General features: G+C 61.9%; 1 protein-coding gene across 2 annotated transcripts in view; it reads left to right on the top strand.

Moving 5' to 3' along the window:
- The first annotated feature begins 2,590 nt into the window (after positions 1 to 2,590).
- SDK2 (sidekick cell adhesion molecule 2) overlaps positions 2,591 to 19,165 on the top strand; it is a 51,292-nt gene continuing 34,717 nt past the window's right edge. For both annotated transcript variants that reach the window (XM_013299209.3, XM_027786940.2), the window contains exon 1: positions 2,591 to 3,350. In XM_013299209.3, coding sequence (XP_013154663.2) covers positions 3,272 to 3,350 — 79 coding nt within the window. In that variant the 5' untranslated portion in view covers positions 2,591 to 3,271. The remainder of the gene's footprint in view (positions 3,351 to 19,165) is intronic.

Genomic DNA, 19,165 nt, shown 5'->3' with positions numbered 1-19,165 from the left:
TTGCTCACAGGCAGTGCTTCTGACCTTGCCTCTCCTTGTCCCTTCCTGGAGCAGGGAGCTTGGAAGGGGCACCATGCTCCCCATGGGATGCTGTGCTCATGCTCAAGGAACAGTGATGCTGCTGAAAACAGCCAGCATCTCATCCAAGAAAGGCTGGGGATGCTGAGGATGGCCAAAGGAAGCTCTTGGCTGTTGTCCTGCGGTCTTTGGATAATGCTGATGGTCCCCAGAGTGCCTGACATCCCAGCAAAGACTTTTACATTTCAAATAAAGCCTTGATCTTTTTTTGGAACTTGCCTTGGTTTCAGACAAGAGTTTTTAATTCAAGCCCGGCGACGTATTTTGGGTTTGACTTTGATGCGCCCTCTTCAAGCAGGAAGCAAAATAACAGCTTTCAACTCTACAAATAGGCCCGAGGCAGCTTTCTGCTGCCCGCAGGGGCTGTGCAAGGCGAACCCCTCATTACCGAGGTCTCCAGCAGCAGCTGGTGGATGTGCTGCTGCCCTTGGGGGCTGGAGCCCCCAGCATTCGGGGGTCAGGGATTTCTAGAGAGGAGCTCAAAAGTCCAAACCCTGATGTGTGCTTGGAGACATGTGCATCTATCTTCACTCTTTCCAGAAGACTCGGAGAGGCAAGAGCCATGTGGTGTGGCTCACAGCTGGTCCCTGTGCATGCGTTGTTGTGGTTCCTGGTGTAATTACAAGTGATGCTGCCCCAAATTGTGGATCAGAAGTTAGGATTCTCAGTGTGCCATATGACGTTGCTGGAGGACCGGGCCGTAACTCATGGGAGATGGAGAGATGCCCTGTGTGGGGCAGGGGTGATCTAGCAGCACAGGGGGGCCACAGCCACCCACCTGGGAACCGCCTGGCATGTCCTCAGGGTCACCAGGTAGGTGGCAATGTGGGTGCCATCAGTTCCTGCTGCCTTCTCGGATTCCCTGGGATGTACCAGAACTGTACAGGGCAGCTCCTGGCTTATCCACCCACTCCTGGAAACAGCTGCGGTGGTGCATGCTGGAGCTTGCTGCGGCTTGGATGGTTTTGGGCAGAGGAGAGTTGGTGTGGGGCGGGCAGGGCTGTGCTGCCAGGGCTGGGAGGGAGGACATGCTCTGGTGGGAGCATTGCTGTGAAATCAAAACTCAACCAGTCTGCCTGGATGACTGTAGGGAACCAGGTACCTGTGCAAGTGGGTAATAAACGGCTTGCACCTCAGCAAGATTAATTGTAATAGCCATAAATCAGTGCAGGCATCAGGGGCAGACGCTGAATTTATGGCCCTGGAGACAGGAATTCCTGTTCTTTATGGAACAAAGCCCTGATCCTGCAGGGGCTTGGGAGCGTGCTGAGCGTTATTGTGGCTGCTCCCTGCTGCGGTGTGTGTGTGGGTGCCTGGGGAGCAGGGTCTAAGCCCACTACAGCAGGCTGAGCTCGCCCCTGGCAGGGCAGCTTCTGTCCCGGCTGCTTCCAGGCCACACTGGGAAACCCCTGCTGGAGGGGCAAGCCAGGGCTGCAGCCTCCCACAGCACATCGATCCCTGTCCTCTCAGTTGAGAATGCCAGCCACGGAGCTGATTAATGCTGGAGTGGGCAAGTGCCGGGTTATTGTTCAGTCTCTCTTCAAGAGGTCGATGGGAAATTTGGCAGTAGCTCTCCACATACGCAGCGTGCACACAGGCATTGTCCCCCCGAGGACGGTGTGTGATTTACACGTGAGCACGTATAACGCAGTGGAAATGCACACCAGTGCTGGGGCACTAACGTGCACGGTTGTATTGATGCTCCGCTCGTGGCACAGTGCTCCCTCCGTCCCTGCCCTGGTTTGACCCGGTGGTGCTGGGCCTGCCTTCAGGCTAATCTGCTCATGCTTTCATTTCACCTGATCCTTGTAGGTCCCTTGGCTCACAGGTGCTGTGTGTGCTCAGGAGGCTGATCCAGCATTCAGGGTGGGTATTTCCTTCTGTGCAGGTGGTGTAAGTCCTTGGGTGGCAATGCTCAGTAGCAGCTGTGACTGAGCTTCTCTCCCCCACCTAACGCAAGGCACTCTACCAGCATAGCACACAGACATCTTTGAAGGATGTGCATTCAGGGCCTGGTCCTGTTGGGAGGACTGGGCTTGAGGATCTGCAGGATCAGGCCTGAGGAGGTGGTATGTTATCTGGGAGGTGCTGCTGGCTCATCGCTGGGGTTAGAGCTTTTATTTTTTGAGCACCCTGAAACGTTTGCTGTGGTAATCCTGTGGCAATGAGTTCTGCCCTTGAGCTACTCCGGGGCCCGCCTGTGCCCCCTCCCAGGGAGCTGGGTGCTGATGCTCTGAGCGCTGTCGGAGAGGCTGGGGGCAGCGCGGGGTGGGGGGCGGTTCCAGGCGCTCGGGAGGGGGAAGCTGCAGAGGGGAGAGGCTGCTGCTCCCACAGCCGGGGGTACGGCGGTACGCGCCGCCCGCTCCGCACGAACCGAGGGCGGCCGGGGGGACGCGCCCGCTCCCCCCGCGGCACCCTGCGCGCCCGGCCGCGGCCGCTGGGTAGCGCTCGGAGCCGCGCCGTCTCCCCGCCTCCCCGGCTCGGGCTGCCCCCGGCTCCGCCGAGCCCCGCCGCCGCGGCTCACACTGCCGCCGCGCCGCGCAGGAGGAGCAGGCAGCCGGCCGGAGCGCCGAGAGGGGACGGCGCGGCGCCGCCAGCCCGCCCGCCGAGCACGGCCGGCGGCTCCGAGCGGGACCCCGCGCCGCTGCCCGCCGCCGCCGCACTTTCTCCGTTCCCCCGCGGGTGCCGGGGCGCAGCAAGGAGGCAAGGGGGAGGAAGAGAGCCCCGGCGCCGGTGATGTCCCTAGGCAGGAGCTGAGCGCTGGGGAGGGGCCGCCTGCCGCCCCAGGCCCCCGGCCCCCAAACTTTTGGGCGGCTGCGGGAGCGGCCCCCATGGTGCCCCCCCCCAGGGCCAGCGCGCAGCCCTGCGCTTCCCGTCCCCCTCCCTGACGCGGGGCGCAACGCCCGGGGAGGAGCCCGGCTGCCAGCCCCGCTCCGGATTTGGGGGTCCCGGCTCCGCACGTCCCCGGGGAAGTTGCACGTGGTGGGGAGCTGCCCGCGGACGCCCCCCAGCCCCACCAGGAGCCTTTGACCCCGCCGTCTCCACCTCCCTCTGAGCAGCGCTGCTGCGGGGGTCCCTGCGCCGGAGCCCGGAGGACGCCGCGGTGCCCGGCCGGCAGCGGGGACCGGTGCCGCAGCCGCCCGGATTATAGAGTCGGGGAAGTTGGCCCCCCGCACCCCGTCTCGGCGGAGCCATGGCCCGGCTGCGGAGCTGGGGGCTGCTGTGCTTCGCGGTGCTCGCCATGCCCGGCCCCCCGGGAGCCGGCGCCCAAGGTAAGGGGATGCTGGGTGGGGGCCGGGACACGACGCCCTCCAGCTCCAATTCGGATGCTGGAGATGGACCGCGGAGGGTTGGGGGTGGGTGGGGGTGTCCCAGCGCTGCTCCCCTCAGCCGGGCCCCCACCCTCCCGCGCCGGGGAATCTTTCTGCCCGCCGGGGGGACGGCGACCGAGGCGGCCCTGGAGCTATTGCCGGGGAGGGTGGGGGGGCACAGAATCGATGATGCTGGAGAAGCTCCCCCGGAGCTGGGGCCCGGAGCCCGCCGGTGCCGAGCACAGCACCCGGGAGAGCTCGGTAGGGGCAAACAGCCCGGCCGTGCTCTGCCTCCTTCCCCCTGCCCTGGAACTTGCCCCAAGGCTGGGGCTGGGGGGGGGGAAAGTTGCTCTGAGCGCGGGGTAGAGACTGCCCTGGACCACTTTCGAGAGGTTGAGCGTCTCCCTGGAGACAGCAGGGGTGAGGGCACCATTTCACCCCCTCCTGGGGGACCCCCATTACACCACAAGACCTGGGGTGCAAGTTTGGGGAGCTCCCTGTGAGCAGCTCTTGCCCTGGTGTTGGTCCCATTGACCTCCAGCTGGCTGGTCAGACCGGGTGGGGGGCTGGGGCTGGAGGGGGGTTGCTTAGCCCTGAGCCCCTCTGGGTGCCCAGGGGGCTCCCTGTGCCCCCAGCCCACCCTTGGGGTGAGGCAGTTTTGCTGGGGAAGGATGAGCCCCTTGCCCCAGGAGCTCTGGCACAGCACAATCTGGTTTTGGCTGCTCCGCTGCCGGAGTGGGATGTAGAAACAGTTTGTGGCCCTTTGAGGTGCAACTGGGGTTCAGAGATGCTGGGGGGGGGGGGGGGCAGGATCCCATCCCCTCCCCAGTGGTGAGGCTCCCCGTGGGGCTGCAGAGGAGGCGCCCAGCTGGTAGGGTTGCAGCACAGCCACATCCGTCCCTGCTGCTTGGACCGAGCAGATCCAGGTTATGAAACATGGGGGGCACAGTGGGGTGTAGCGCTGGGGGTCCTTGCCTGAGACATTTCTTGCCCTTGTTTGCAGCAGCAAGTGGAGCCAGAGTGTGTGCTCCTGTCCTCCCGCTCCCCCTGAGCCTCCCCCAGCACTGCTATAATTTCTCAGTAATTAAGTTCAGAACATAACATCTAAAGCGGCAGTATATTATCCAGGCAGGCCCTGTGTGGGGAGCTGTGAAGGTCTCTTTGATTGATTCACTCCCTTGCCGAGTTTCTCTTCTCCTGGCTGGCGTCTCCGGCTTGGCGGGTCTCCTGTGGTCTGTTTGTTCCCCGCCTGCGGGACGGGTTCCTGGTGTGACCCGATCTTCCATTTGTCCATGAGGCTCTGGGGTCTTGCCGTGGGGTGGAAGACATAGGGCTGTGTTGTGCTTCAGCCCTTGCGAGGGGTGGGGAAGGGGCTTTGCCCCCCTCTCGGTGCAGGAGCCAAGCTTTATGGCTTTGGCTCCCTGCGGTGTGTGTCACGTCCCCGCGGGCGGTATGACATTGCTCGGTGCCCGGGCCCGGCACTGCATGGCAGCAGCAACCACGGGCGTGCGCCAGCGGTGGCTGCCCGAGACAGAGTCACGGCAGGGGGAGCATTGCCGAAGCCTGGCACGTGCCCATCGCCCCTGCCGCGGATGGCACTGGGGACGCGCTGGCAGGGTCACCTCCCTGGCTGCGATGCCCGGTGCGTGTGGGGGCTGCTGCTGCTCACTGCTGCAGCCCATTGGGGTGGGTTGGGCGCTGGGGTGAGGGAGCTGGGGAAGGGGCTGGTGTGCCGGCAGGGTGCCCAGTTTGGCCTCCAGCTCAGCCCCGCGCAGTGGGGCAGGCAGGGCAGCCCCGCGTGGGCATCCCTGCAGGGCTGGCAGCGGAGCTGGAGGCAGGCAGTGCTTTGTGCCGCTGCTATTGATTCAGGCGGCCGAGGAAAATGGGATCAATAGAGAAGGGAAGGAGGAGGGGACGGCGTGAGACCTCCCTGGCCAGGGCGCGGGGGCTCCCCAGGCGCAGGATGAAACACTTTAATACCTGCTGTTGGTAAAACAAAGGCCCCTCGCTGCCGGGGAGAGAGGGGATGGAAGTTTAATTACAGCCCGTCTGTGCTGTGTAGTTATTAATTACCCCTCGGCAAAAAATAACTTATTGATTAGGGGCCTCGCGCTAATTACCCAGAGCCAAATGCGGTGCTGGGTGGAAGGCTAATCAGTCAGCACCGCCCAGGCGGGAGCTGTGTCGCAGTGCGACCTGTGCCGGGGCTGAGTGCCGGTGCCATGGCTGGGGGGGCTGTGCCATGGTCAGGGGGAGCAAGGGCAGCCCGTTGCTGCCAGCCCTGCCCCAGCCAGCCCATGCCTGCAGCAAAGGTGCCTTCAGCTGATTAACAAGACAATAAAGGCCCCCCCAAGAGCTGGGAGGGGGGGGGCTAGCTGGCTGGGGGGTCACAGCCCCCCTACCTCTTTTGTAGATTGTGACCCCCAGGGATGCGGCTCACTTCCACACCCTCCCCAGGGCTGGGGGCACAGCTTGGGACCCTCCTCGCTGGCACAGTACCTCTAATGGGATTGAGGAGGCTGCGCCCAGTCCCAGGAGGGATTTGGGAGGCTTAAGGTTCCAGACGGGATTTGGGGCAGGGGCCTGAGATGGGCAGCTTCCACCAAAGAGGCTTATTAGAGGCTGGTGTGGGGGAGTGTCGGCATCTTCTGGCACCCACGCGTGGTGCCTGGTCACATCTGGGTGCATGGAGCCCTGTGGGGCTGAGTAGGATGGGGGCAAGACCCTGCTCCTGCCTGGGGACGTGATGCGGGTGGCAGGCTCACGCCTGGACTTCTGTGATGGGTGATGGCGGCAGCAGGGGAGGGATGGCCAAGCGTGGGTGTCTCCTGCCCTGGCTCCATTGTCTCTGTGAGCACAGCCAGCATGTTAGCTGGTGGCCTTGTGCAAAGCTCCAGCTCGGGAGAGAAAGTGGCTTTTAGGGGAGGGGAAGGGAAGATTAAAATTTGATGCTGCTTTGGAAGCCATTAGTGACCACCACGCACAGCAATGAAATTTTGATGACCTGATAAGTGTAAGGGGAGGGGGATACGGTCCAATCCCAGGCAGCCTGTGTCACCACTGTGCTTGGTGCCCTGGCTGGTCCCCGGAGGTTTGGGGTGCCACTGCTCCGAGCCACAGCAGCACTGAGGTGTGCCACCACGCCCGCGGGCTGGGAGCCAGCGCCCTGGGGGAGAGCAGGAGGATGAGGGCTGCCGGCAGCAAGGAGGGTGGCTGTGGGCTCATACCCACCTCTGCTGCCCAGCGGGGCTGGAGCTGCCAGCTTGGCTGGGCACACATTGGTGGGCTGGGGTAGCTGGGGGTGGCTGAGCGGCCCCTGCCCCGGTGCCAGCCAGGGGCCAGGGTGGCTGTGTCGAGTGCTGCTTGTCCCTTAGTGATGGGGATTAGGCTGCGGTGGCGTTGCCGCTCAGTGGGCGCAAATGAGGGAGCTGGAGGAGAGAGGGAAGGAGGGATGCAGGCAGATGCAGATTGCTGGTGAACCTGGGAAAACGCTGATAATTAAACCTGGGAGTAGGGAGGCTGGCTCACGGGATGCTGGCAGGGCGGTGTGATGGGGGGTGACCCTGCGTTTGTTTTCATGGGTCTTGACAAACTATGCCCTTGTCCCCAGCTGTGCCTGGAGCTGATCCCTCATGTGGCTGGTTCGTGCCTGGGGACAAGCTCCAGCCACAGCATGCATTACTGTAGGCCCTACACAAACTGGCTGGGGTGCACTGATGTTTTGCAGCAGCAGAGGCTGTTGTCTGGGGTGAATAAGGCTCTTCTCAGCCTGGAGTGCAGAGCTGTGTGGGAGCAAAACCCTTGGGGTGTTGGGTCCTAGCTGGGGTGGGTAAGCAGCGGGTGCTATCACCTCCAAGTCCTTGTTACCTCCCAAGATTGTTAGTACGTCGCGTGTCACTGGGTGAAAAATGGTCAGTGTCAGGCCAGTAATAAATATGCTGCTGTCAGTGGTGATGTGATCGTGCTAATGAAGGGTGATCTGAGCCCTCGCAGTGCCCGGGGTTGTGCCAGGGCTGGTGCACAGGGTGGTGCAGAGGGGCCGGTGGCTGTGATGCTCTGCTGGTGCTGCCTGGCACCAGGCCTTGGTCTTCCAAAGCGCCTGTGGGTATTCAGCATCCCTGTGGGGCCAGGATGTCTCAGAGTGATGGGTGCTGGGAGCCAAAGGGGTGTCCTGGGAGCTTCTCCTCCTGTGCGGGGGGGCGTTGCTTGGGGCTGCTGGAGAGGGCACAGGGCCAGGGTCACTCAGAGCTGCTGGAGGTGCAGTGATGATGCTGGGGACCTCCTGCATCCTTGTGGCTGCTGCTCTGTTTTGGGGTTTACCCTCTGCATTCCCCAGGGCCATCCGTGGAGATGGATCCAGGGGGTGTGTTCCTGCCACCCTTCATCCTGCCAGCAGGCAGGAATGTGCTGGCAGCAGCTCCCTGCCTTGCCGGCCCTGCATGGCATCCCTCACGCCATGGGCACGCCAGCAATGCTGCCTGCATGGGCACTGCCCTGAGCACCATGTCCATGGGGCTGGGGACCGGCTGTCAGGGTGTGTCCCTCATCCTGCTCCCAGCGATGCTTTGGGGGTGCATCCCCCTGCTACTGGTGATGCTTTGGGGGTGCACCCCTCTACTTCCAGTCACGCTTTGGGGGTGCAACCTGCACCTCGCTCCTAGCGATGTTTCACCTTCTCCCCAGTCTGCACCCGTGGAAGGCGGCGGCCCCCTCGGCGGCCCCCTCCCCTTGCCCCCAGCCCCGCGGGGTGCAGGAATGCCGGTGCCTGGAAAGCCGTGCCGGGCTCGGGTTGCCTGGGAACTGGGTAACCTGATCCCTGGGAACGGGGCCGAGGGCAGGGGACATTCCCGGGCTGCAGCTGGTCCCCGGCCCCCTTTGTCTCCCCGTTCCGATGGGGTGGCTGTGCCCCCCCGTCGCCACACCCCACCTCCCCCCCAGCAATGGAGACTTGGGGCGCGGGGGCTCTCGGCCTCATGTAGGACCATCCCTGGGGATGCTGTGACTGGCAGCTGCTGCCTGCTCTGGCGTGTCACCTCCCCACGTGGAGCAGTGTCACCTCCTGGCCAGCAGCCACCGTGGGCTGGGGAAGGCCCTGGGCACTGGGACCAGCTGCCACAGTGTGCCAACAGCTGGGCATCCTGGCCGGCAGTGGGGATGGCACGGTGGCGATTCCAGGAATGCTGGGGCCCCCAGTGCTGAAGCCACCCTTCCTCCCCTCCCTGTCCTCGTCATCCGCCTCAGTGCATGGCAGCTCTGGCTCAGCTGTCCTGAGCGTGCCGGGAGCTCTCCCTCCCCCCCGGGCAGCTGGGGGGAAACTGAGGCACTGGGCAGGGGTGGCAGCGGGTACGGTGGGAAGGGGACTGTGGTGCGGTGCCAGCCGGTGTCCTGCTGCCGCACACGTGAGTGGCTCTGTCGGCTCTCATCAATCACTGCCTGCCCACGCAGAGGTGCTGAGGCCCCCAGTGTAGGGAAACCTTGATGAGTTTGACCATTAGCAGAAAGAAACCGCTGAGCTAATTTTAGCTGTGATAGCTAATTGCTTTTTGCACTGCTGGGCGAGACGACAACCTGCAAGTCCTCATCTGTAACCTTGAGCCCTCCTGGGTGTGCGGCAGTGATACTTGGGTCCTGCCAGGGCGAGGAGTGGGATGTGGTTTCATTCGCAGGGGTGCTCGTCTCCGGAGAGGTTTTTCCAGGATGCTCGGTCCATGTGCAAAGCTGGCGGAGGCTGGGGTGCCTGGCAGGGCCCTGCTACCCCTGTTGCAAGGATGGGTGTCCCTTGTGCCCCCTGGAGAGCAGGGACATGTGGCATATGGGGGGAGACTCTGGCTGTCCCCTGATGCCAGCAGGTCACCCCAGCCGGTGAGAGACCCCCAGCTCTCAGCAGCATGGCTGCGTTTGTGGCTCAGAACAACGTGATGAAGGGAAACGCTGGTTTTAGAGCCTCTTCACTGGTCAGGGTATGTGCCCGCTGCTGGGTGTGTGAATTGCCTGAGCATTTCCCCGGGGTGAGAGTGGGGCTGGGGACCTACATGATCCTCCCCTGTCCTGTGTCTGCAGGACTGGGGTGCATTTACCAGGTTGGTTGGAGTCTGTCCCTCTGCCCCCATCCTGCAGAGCCATCCTGTGCAGCACATCCCGGTTCACTGGCTGCGCTCTGCGGCCAGGTGAGGAAACCAGGCTGAATCCAGGACACGGCTGGGCAGTAACTGGGGCTTTATGGGGTCATTTTTGTTCCTTATTCATCCTTTCCAGGAGCCTGTGTCTCCCTGATGGGGAGCAATCGAGCTCTGGGCTGTGCAGGTGACTGTCCCTGGGGCTCAGGCTGTGGGTCTCAGCATGGTGAGATGCTCAGTCCTTCCCCCCCCTCCTTCTCTTCCTCCTTGTCTGGAGCTGGACCACACAGGTCAAGCTGAGAGCTTGGGGGAAGGTGAAGGGGAGCGAGTCCTGCGTGGATCTGGCATCCCTATCCCCTGGCAGTCCGTGAAGGTCGGGCTGGGAATGGTGCTGGGGTGGGAGCTGGGTGTGGACATGCTGCTGGATCGTGGGGCCAGGATGGATGGATGGAGGGGGCTGGGGTGCGGCAGCCACAATAGCTCTGGTTGTAGCAACCCGCCTCCTGAATGCCTGAAAAACAGCTGATGGCCGTGAAGGGGGATGAAATGGGATTAGCTGCTGTTTCCAAAGGGAATGTGTCCTGCCGAGCCGGACAATGCGCCCGCTGTGCCCTTGCTTCACGCCTCGGTGCGCTGGCCCTGGCCAAGAAGGGCTTGGCGCTGGCTTCCTGGGGCTGGGGTGATGCCTCCTGCCCTGGCTGTCCCTGGGGGGCCTTGGGGTCTGCCAAGCCCCCCGTGCTCCAGTGCTGGGTGCTGCACAGGCTCCTGGGGGTGCTTGCAGGGGGCTGGAGAGCCTGGGGCAGGGTGGGGACTTCTGCCTGCCCTGCAGCAGCAGTGAGTGGGTCCCAGGGGACCCTGCACAGCCCGTGCTGGGGTGGCAGGAGCTCGAGGCTGCCCGACGCCAGCAAGCAGCAATGCTGGGTGCCCAGCCTGAAGCCCCACAGCCAAAATGGAGAAGCAAACCTTATGGTACGAGGGGCTTTGCAGGGTGGGTGCCTACTGCCCCTGCACCCCCCTGGAGCTTGCCCGCAGTAGGTGCCAGGGCTGGGGCGCGAAGGGGACCAGCAGAGTCTCGGAGTGGGAGCTGCACGCGGCCTCAGCTGCAGCGCTGCTGGGTTGTGCGCGTGTGTGGCACTGTGCTCGGTGGAGTGAATTGATGTTTATTTTGATAATGAGTTCTCAATGCATTCGCAAACTAATAAAATCAACTCATTAGGGTGGTATGTTTAATTCAGAGCTCTGCCGTTGGGAGAACCCTCCCCGCTGGCTGAGCACCGGGAAGTGCCTGAGCACCCGGCCTCCGCCTGCATGCTGAGGTGCAAGGAGAGGAAGGTGATGGGCGCCGCCTTCTCTCCCCATTTTCTCCATTTCCCTCACTTGCATAGTGGAAAGAAGGGCTGGGAGGGCAGTGGTGGGGAGCCGAGCTGTGCAGTGAAGGGTGGAAAGAAGGCATGTGCTGCGAGCAGGAGCAGTGAGCTGCTGGAGCGCTTCACCTGGGGCAGTGGTGGAGTCTCGCTCGCTTGGCTTCTCCCCGTCAGCTTCACGTCAGGCTGGGCAGTGGCACTGGCTTTGCCGCTGGAATCGCTGGCCCAGCTTCATGGCATTGGCTGGAAAAGCCCCTCTGGCTGGGAGAGCCACAAGTGTGCAAATAAGTGCAATGACCAGAGTTTGCTTCTCTGCCCTGGAAATTCAGGGCTGTTGTGGATGGCTGGGGGGGATTGCCAGACTGCAAGTTATTCCCATCCCCCATCTGCAAACAGGGGTGTCTGGAAAGCAAAAGCTTTGGAAAAGGTTTTTTCCAAGGAAAAACTCATTTTTGCTGTCATGCTAGAGCTATTTATGTTTCAAGTGAGCAATGCAATGACTAATTAATACTTAGAAAAAAGGATGTCTGGGCAACACCCCAGTGAGTGCCCAGCGCCCGCTGGCTCAGAGCTGTGCCGTGGGGAAGGGGACCGCAGCCGCCAGCACCTTCGTCCCATCGGCAGGGGTGGGGTGGGTGGGGGGGAGCTGGCAAAGTGTTTTCCATCCCCCGGGGCTGGCGACTTAATTGCGTCAGCACCATGGGAAAGGCTGAGTGGGGTTTTTCTTGTGGTTTCTGTCTTCTGTTTTTCTTTCCCCGCTGTATTCTTTGGTTGGGAAATGCCGCCTTGTTGAGATTCTCGTGGCGAGCCTGGAAAGCAGCTGGCTGGCTGCGAGGGCTGAGCTGAGCATCCTGCTGGGGGGTGCAGGGGTCAGCAGAAGCTCAGGGATGGCAAGGGGGGGATGAATGCCCCTTGCAAGAGTGACATCCCAGGTGCTGTCGGGGTACCGCGGGGCAGGTCTGGCAGTGGCTTTGCTTCCCACCGCTCCTTGGCCATGGTGGACCCAGGAGCCACTGCAGCCCAGGCCTGTGGTTGCCTTCCAGGAATACCTGGAGGATACACTCGACATTCTCCATGGGGCTAAATCCAGCCCTGGGCTGTGCTGCACTGCACCAGGCTTGTGTGCCATCCATCCCACCCAGTGCTGGGACCACCTTGGCAGCTGGGTGTGGAGCCTGTTCCTGCCAAACCCTCGTGGGGATGCTCCGGTCCTGGCTGTGAAGCCTTTGGGGATGGGGATGGCCCCTCCACCCCTCTGAGGCTGCAGGGAGGGAATGTGTGTTCACCCCCTCTCCTGCCTGGAAAGTGTCTGGCTGGCAGCTTTTAGGGGGTCTGGAGGTGATGTCTGTCTGTCCATCCTTCCCCTCCTCACCATTTTAGAGCCTCTCCTGGGGAAATCAGCCTCAGGATCTGGCCCCTCTAATTGCGTTGAGTCACTCTCTGGGTGTCCGTGACTCACAGCAGTGACCCAGATACAGCGGAGCTGCGTAATCGCGGGGTCGGGAGGATTTATGGCATCGGAAGGAGTTTGCTGGGGAAGGAGTTTCAGCTGGAGCCTGGAGCTTGTTAAACGTCCTCAGCTGGGGACAGGGCTGTGTCCTGCCTGGGGACATGCTCAGCAGCGGGACCGGCTCGCTGCAGCCCGTGGTGATGTCTGCCTGTGCCACCTACAGCTGGGCAGTCCTAGGGACATGCCCCCCAGGCTGGAGTGGGCTCCTGTCCTCCCAGGAGCATCTGCATGGCCACTTTGCTGCAGGTCCCTTGCAGCTCCATGCATTTGGGTTTGGGTTGGGACCTCTGTGCTGGGGTCTGTGCCTTGGTTTGGGGCCAGACTCCTGGGGTCCGTGTGCTCAAGACCAGCCATGGGGGTCCGTAGGGGCCACATGGTGCTTCAGAGCACAAAGCTCTGCTTGTCGCCCCCCCCCGGGCTCAGGGGCTGGGAACATACAACAGTGCTGTGTGTGCATCTGTTTGGGGTTTCCCAAGAGGGGAAATATTTTTTCCAGCCGGGGCGGGCAGAGGGGCTGGGTGTGTGAGGGCAGGCAGGGACGGGCAGGCACACAGCCCTGCTCTGTTCCCAGCTGCAGCTTTGCCACGGGGCTGAATGAGATGCTGTTCCTCAGCCAGGGCTGATGTCTCTCTCTTGGCTCCAGGAGCATCTCAAGCCTTACCTGGCCCACGTTGGCACTGGAGTGCATCTAGGCTGGGTCCCCAGAACCACAGGGGCTGGGTGCTGAGGGCTGCCCTGGGCTGTGGTCCTTGTGCAGAAGCGTGGAAGCTGAGAGGGGGTGATGCTGGGCACAGCCCCAGCTCTGCTGCAGTGGGAAGAGCGGGGTCGATCTCCAGGTTTGGGACCCTCTGATGGCTGAGGACACGTGCTGGGGGTCGCATGGTGTTTGGGGAAGGGATTGCCTGGATGAGGCCACAAAGGGAGGTAGCATCATCTCCAGCACTGCTGGTGGGAGAGGGGAGGTCCTGAGCAGGCACTGCAGTGCTGCTGATCTTGATGTCCCTTTTGCAAATGCCCCTTGTCCTGGGGGTGTTGTGCTCACCCCTCCCCATGCACCCCATCCCTGGGGGGGGTCAGCCAGGCATGGCGAGGCTGCCAGCTCAGCCAACGGCCCACTGAGCCCTCTGAGAGCCTGGCTGCGGAAGAGGAGCTTGTTATGGAGCCATCCTGCTTTTAATTAACAAATTAAAATCCTAGTTAACAATCCAGCCCCAGGGCTGTTGGAGGCTGGGAGAAGCTGGAACGTTTGTTATGGAAACAGCAGTTAATTAACAAATAAATAAATAAGTATGGGCCTGGAGACAGATGCGGGAAGAGGAAGAGGAGATGGGAGGAGGAAGGAGGGATGGCAGCGCCATCAGGGTGTCCCGTTGGCCTGGCGGGAGGCAGTGTGGGGGGAGGGTGTCTGTCCGTCCATCTGTCTGTCTTGGGGGATGCTCTGGCCCTGGTAGGCAGCACCAACCCTGCTCGGAGCCTCTGGGTGCACCGGGCTGGATCCTGGCTCGGGCTGGCTGTGCCATGGCAGAACCGGCTGTGTACCATGGTGGGGCCACCTTGGCTGGGTTTGGGGCTCCCGGTTCTTACCTGGGCTTTGTGAAGCACGGCTGGCCATGGAAAATGCACTGGCTGCCTCTTCCCCCACCCCGAGGCTGGGAAGCACCGTGGCAGAGCTCCAGTGGAGATGGATGAAGTGTGACACCGGCAAAACTGCTGTGCAGTTCACAGGTGACACCGGTGCTGTGCTGGGGACCATGTGAGGAGGTGGGGGGCATCACTCACTGGGCTGCTTTTGCATCCTGGGATTGCTGCAGTCCCCATCGGCATCCCCTTTGCCCCATGCTGGGTCTGTGCAGGGGGATTTGGGCAGCTCCCCTGGTCTGGCTGCAGCCAGGAAAGGGGGACGCTGAGGCTGCGGACCCCCCCTTGGCTGCGCCCTGCAGTGGTCACCTTGCATTAACTACAGGGCTGTCACCGAGAGCCCTGACCCAGTGCCTGCTGCCAGCGGGAATTATCGCTGTGGGTGGGTGCTGAGGGGGCCGTGCAGGGGCTTGGGGTCACCATGCTGCTCCCCAGGGCACTGCGGGTGCCCAGCTGGGCCACTGCTGCCCGGTGTGGTGTCACCCTTCTCGCTGCCAGCGCTGAGGTCAGGTGTGGCTGTGGGGACCGATGGGGGGACGTGATCCTGCTACCAGCCCACGCTGGGGCTCCACACAATTTTTCTGAGGGGAGAGGAGGTGGCAGAGCCCACGACCCTCCTGCAGCTTCACCTTTCCAAAGGCTTAAGGGAAGAAAATCAGTTTAAAAGCCGGCTCTGCAAATCCTGCGGGTGTCACACGGGCAGCAGCCGTGCTCTGCTGAGCAGCTCCTCCAAGCCGCGTCTCTCAGCCTTGCACCTAATCCAGTTAACACACCTCTGCAATCAGCTTACGGCATGTAAGAAACGCCAAATCTCCTCCGAGGGAGGCACAGGGGAGTGGGGCAGCGGCAGCAGTGCAGTGTGCTCTGCTGGGTCCAGCCCAGCTCCTCGCTGGGGCGGCAGCACAGGGTCCAGCTCCCGTCCTGTACCAGATCCCTCCATCCCTCCTGTGGTGTGGGTGACATGCGTATCTGCTTGCACCATGGCTGGGAGGTGGCCCCATGTCCCGAGGGCTCCCCCAGCACCAAGAAGACCTTTTTCATCTGCAAGGAAATTGCTAAAGCAATTGCACAAAACTTCAGAGGGTCAGATGGAAAGGAAAAATGCCCGCCTCCACCCATGTCTCTCCGGGTAGGCACGAGCCATCGCCCCAGGGCCAGCGTGTCCTTGGCTGGCAGCCCTCCTGCTGCCCGTTCCCCTTTGCCATGGCACAGCAGCAGATCCCCGTGCTGTGAGCAGTCTGATGGGCTCAGTGTGAGGCATCGGAGCAAAGACGGATGCGTTTCGGCAGCAAGGTCATTGCAGGGTGCGTGCTGGTGGCAGGTGGCTGGAGGGCACTGGGTGTCAGTGCAGCCAAGAGCCTCTCAGTTACACCACCCTGCTCCATTTCTTCCCCCGAGGGCTGCACTGGTGCCCGGTCGTGGGCAGGATGGGCACAGTGCCTGGCACAGCTCCGGGATTTGCTGCTGGAGGGATGTGGCTGCTGCGAGATGCTCCTGTGTCCTCTGAATGCCGGCGGTGCAGGCCCGCTCCAACCTGCCAACAGCACGGGGCCGCGGCCCCTCTTATGTGCAACAAAGGTGGTTTTATTCCTGTGATCTTGGCGTGATTGGGGCCGAGCGAGGGAGGCTCTCCAGGCTGTTCTGCCTCGGCTGAAAACACTCTTAGCTCAGCTCCGCAATTGCTTTCTGAGAAGCAGCTCCTTTTTGGCGTCGCTCCCAGCTGCAGCCCCTGTCATCTCCTGGCTACTCAGGGCTTGGCTTGGCCTGTGGTGCTGTGGGAGGGACGGAGCCGAAGCCCCCCGTGCCTGTCTCAGACCATCAGGGAGGCAGGGCTGCTTCTGCCAAGCAGGAAAATCACAGCCAGCGCAGGGTTTTCCGAGCGGCAAGGGAGAGGGCTGGAAAGAGCAGCCCCGGTGTGGAGAAGCAGCAGCCATAGGACATTTTCGGGTCCCACTCTGTCACCACCTTTGGTGCCTGGGAACTCCATGGAAACTGCTGCAGCTCAGGCAGGGCTGGAGGGGACACCTGGGGTTGAGGTCTGCTGCAGCCCGGTGGGGCTCCCGGGCACTGATCGGAGCTGTGGATGGGATGGATGGTGACTTGCATGGGGCAGGGGCTGCCCTGGGGTGGCACAGCCTCGATGGGTGGGTTCTCAGCATCATCCGGGGGTTGCATCTGCCTTTGGGGTGCGGTGGGAGGGCACCATGTGGACAGAGAGAAGGGAAACCTGGTGGGACAGGGATGGGGGTCCAGGCTGAGGACTGTGCTGCGGGGACTGGGGGATGATGCTCTCCAGCATGCCATGGCAACTGGAGCACCATGAGCTTGCAGGTCCAAGAGCATCATTCTTGGCTGATCCCCAGAGACGCTGTGCTGTTTCCCTGCTGCCTTTCCATGCCTCCAGCTCTGGCAGGAGGATTTCCCACGATTGCTCTTGCAGCCTCATGCCGCTGGCAAGTACTGAACCCCCTGGCTTGGGCTGCGCCCTCTAAGTAATGCAGGAAGGCGAGTGCCATCCGCGGGGGCTGCAGCTAAATGCGGTAAATGGCTGAGAAATGGAGCGTGTCTTTTGGGAGCCACCTCTGCGGTTAGTGTGCCGGGCCCCTCTCCCTCCCTCCTGGCCCAGGTGCTGCTGCTGGGCCGGCGCAGGTACAGGCAGGGAGGAGGAGATGGAGCAGAGCTGCCAAGTCCACCGGAGCATTGGAAATTGCATTTCACGGCCGGGTGGACTGGGATACCAACCCCAGCACTGCATGCCGGGCGCTTGGAGAGGAGATAAGATTTGATTAAGAAGGCCGCTGTTAATTTATGGCAAGTACATTCACGATAGTGGAGAGGTTGCTTTTAATTAATAGCCAGAAGGAGAGTTTTAAAGCTCTTGGTCTCAGTAGGGGGAGGAAGGGGAGGGAGGGGAAAAGCAGGGAAGGAAGGGAACAAAATAAGTTGTGAGAATTAATGGACACATCTGCAATTATAAGTCTTTTTCTTAGTAAAAAGAAGAGAACAACACATTAAAAGACACACCATGGATGGGGGTGCATGGGGTGACCTGGCTGATCTGTAGGGCTGAGATGGGAAGGATCACGCTGGGTGCCTTTGGCACTGCTCCATGTGCCAGTGGGGACCGGGGCCACCCCGTCACACCCCATGGCCACCAGCCCAGCCTGGGGGGAACACGGGATGACTAGGGTGTCCCCTGTGGTTTACCCTGTGCTCCTGGGCCAGTCCTTTCCACTGGGATCAGGACTGAGGGCCGATGCTGGGATGGATATTGGCTTCAGTGGGTGGTGGGCTGCGGAGGGTGGAGCCGTCCTGCCTCGCTGCCAGCCCTGTGCGAGCTGGAGCCTCCCTGGCTGTCCCTTCCCCACAGCACCAGGGGACATGGGGACACCCATGCTCCTGGGGCCACCCAGGCCTGGTGCAAGTGGGAAGGGAATCCCTCAGCTGGGTCGCTGCTCTGCTCATAGCTATGCTGCTTTGGGGGGTGCAGCGGGACCCCTCCCCAGGAGCGGGGCTGGGGGTCCCAGCAGAGCGGGGCTTGTGCTGCAGGAAGAGTGTCTTGCCCTGCTGCATCTGCCACAGCAGCGCTGCCTTTCATCCCCTGTTTGAGCTGTGCCGTGCCATGCTGTGCCGTGCCATGCTGCGCCTCTCTTACACATGGCTTCTCCCGCAGGGCCGTGCTTTGCCGGGGATGTTTGTGTGAGCACTTTGCCATGCCACCTCGGCACACTGCCACAGGGCACCAAAATCGTTTGCTGGTGGGTTTTGCTGACAAGCCTGCATTTGCCAGGCGGTGAGATGAAAGCTGGGCTCTGCTGAGAGCCCTGTGCCAGCGGGGTGTCATGGCACAGCCATGCTTGGGGCTCTGATGTCCCCGTGGGTGAAGTGCTGCATGGGTGCTGCGATCTCCACTCCTGCTAGTGCTTCTCCATCACCGTGTGGCTGGGTTTGGTGCTTTTTCTGCCACCTGTTCCCTAAATTTGAAGGTGGCGTTGGGTCACTACAGGAGAGATGATGGATTGAAGGGGTTGTGTTCTGCTGGAGCAGTGTGGGCACCAGCGCATGGCTCCAGCACTGGCCTTGCTGTGCCAGGTGAAGCTGGCATGGCTGGGGGCTGCCAGGGGAGCAGATGGGTGCTGGCAAATGGGGACCACAGGTGTGATGAGTTTTAGGGGGCTGTGCTTGGGGGTTAGCAGCTCAGGTTGCTTCATGCCTGCTCAGGTTTTGGCAGGAGGGTGAGCGGGGCTCGGTGAGGATGCCCACACCATCTTGGCTTCATCCTTGGCACCCAATGGATGCCTGGGTCCCTGCTCGGCAGCCTGTTGTGCTCCACAGCTCCCCAGGTGCCGGGAGCATTCATCATTTCAGTTCTGTGTTTGCTTTTTATTAAGGGGATGAAGCCTCATCTCAGGAATACTAATGGCTCTGGCAGCAGTGGAGAGCGCTGCTAATCCCCCAGCACCTGCCGGCCACCCGCCCTGCGCGGCCCCTGTCACCGCCCCAGGAGGGGACCATGGTGGGGACACCGGGAGCACCGGGGGCTGTGCCAGGGCATTCCAGCGGCTCCTGTCCCCGCAGCAGGGCCGTGCCCTTGATGCCTACAGGGACATGTGCCATTTCATTAGCCCGATGACTTTACCAACAGCTGCTGAAAAATTGATGCCTCCCAACCGCACACTGGCATCTGACAAGTAGAAGATGTAACTTAGCCAAGGGGATGGCTCCTCAGGCAGTGGCATGGCCCCAGGGCTTTGCCTGTCCCCAGGCAGGTCCCTGGGCACGGGGCCACCCAACTGGGGTGGCCGTGGAGGAGATGTGATTTGTCCCCAGGGACAGCGTAGCTTGGCCAGGATGGGTCCCCCGGGGCGATCCCTCATTGCACCCAACCAGGGCTGTGACCCCACCAGGGTGCTCGGGGACATCGTGGTCCCCCTTGGGTGCTGTGTCGGGGGCCATGGGGCACCCCGACGACGTTAACCCCTTCCCTGCCGCGTTGTCAGAGCCCCCTCCCCCACCTCCCCCCATCCCCCAGATGCAGTGTGGCTGCTATGGCGCCGGGGAACTGTGCCGCGAATATGTTACACAAATGAATAATAAAAACAAAGGAAAATTACCCTCTTATTGAAACTCGTTTTATGAATAAAACAA

This window comes from Falco peregrinus, chromosome 2 (genome assembly GCF_023634155.1).
Source record: "Falco peregrinus isolate bFalPer1 chromosome 2, bFalPer1.pri, whole genome shotgun sequence".
NCBI lineage: Eukaryota > Metazoa > Chordata > Aves > Falconiformes > Falconidae > Falco > Falco peregrinus.
The sequence above is the reverse complement of the archived record's forward strand: the minus strand, read 5'-3'. Positions and strand labels throughout refer to the sequence as shown.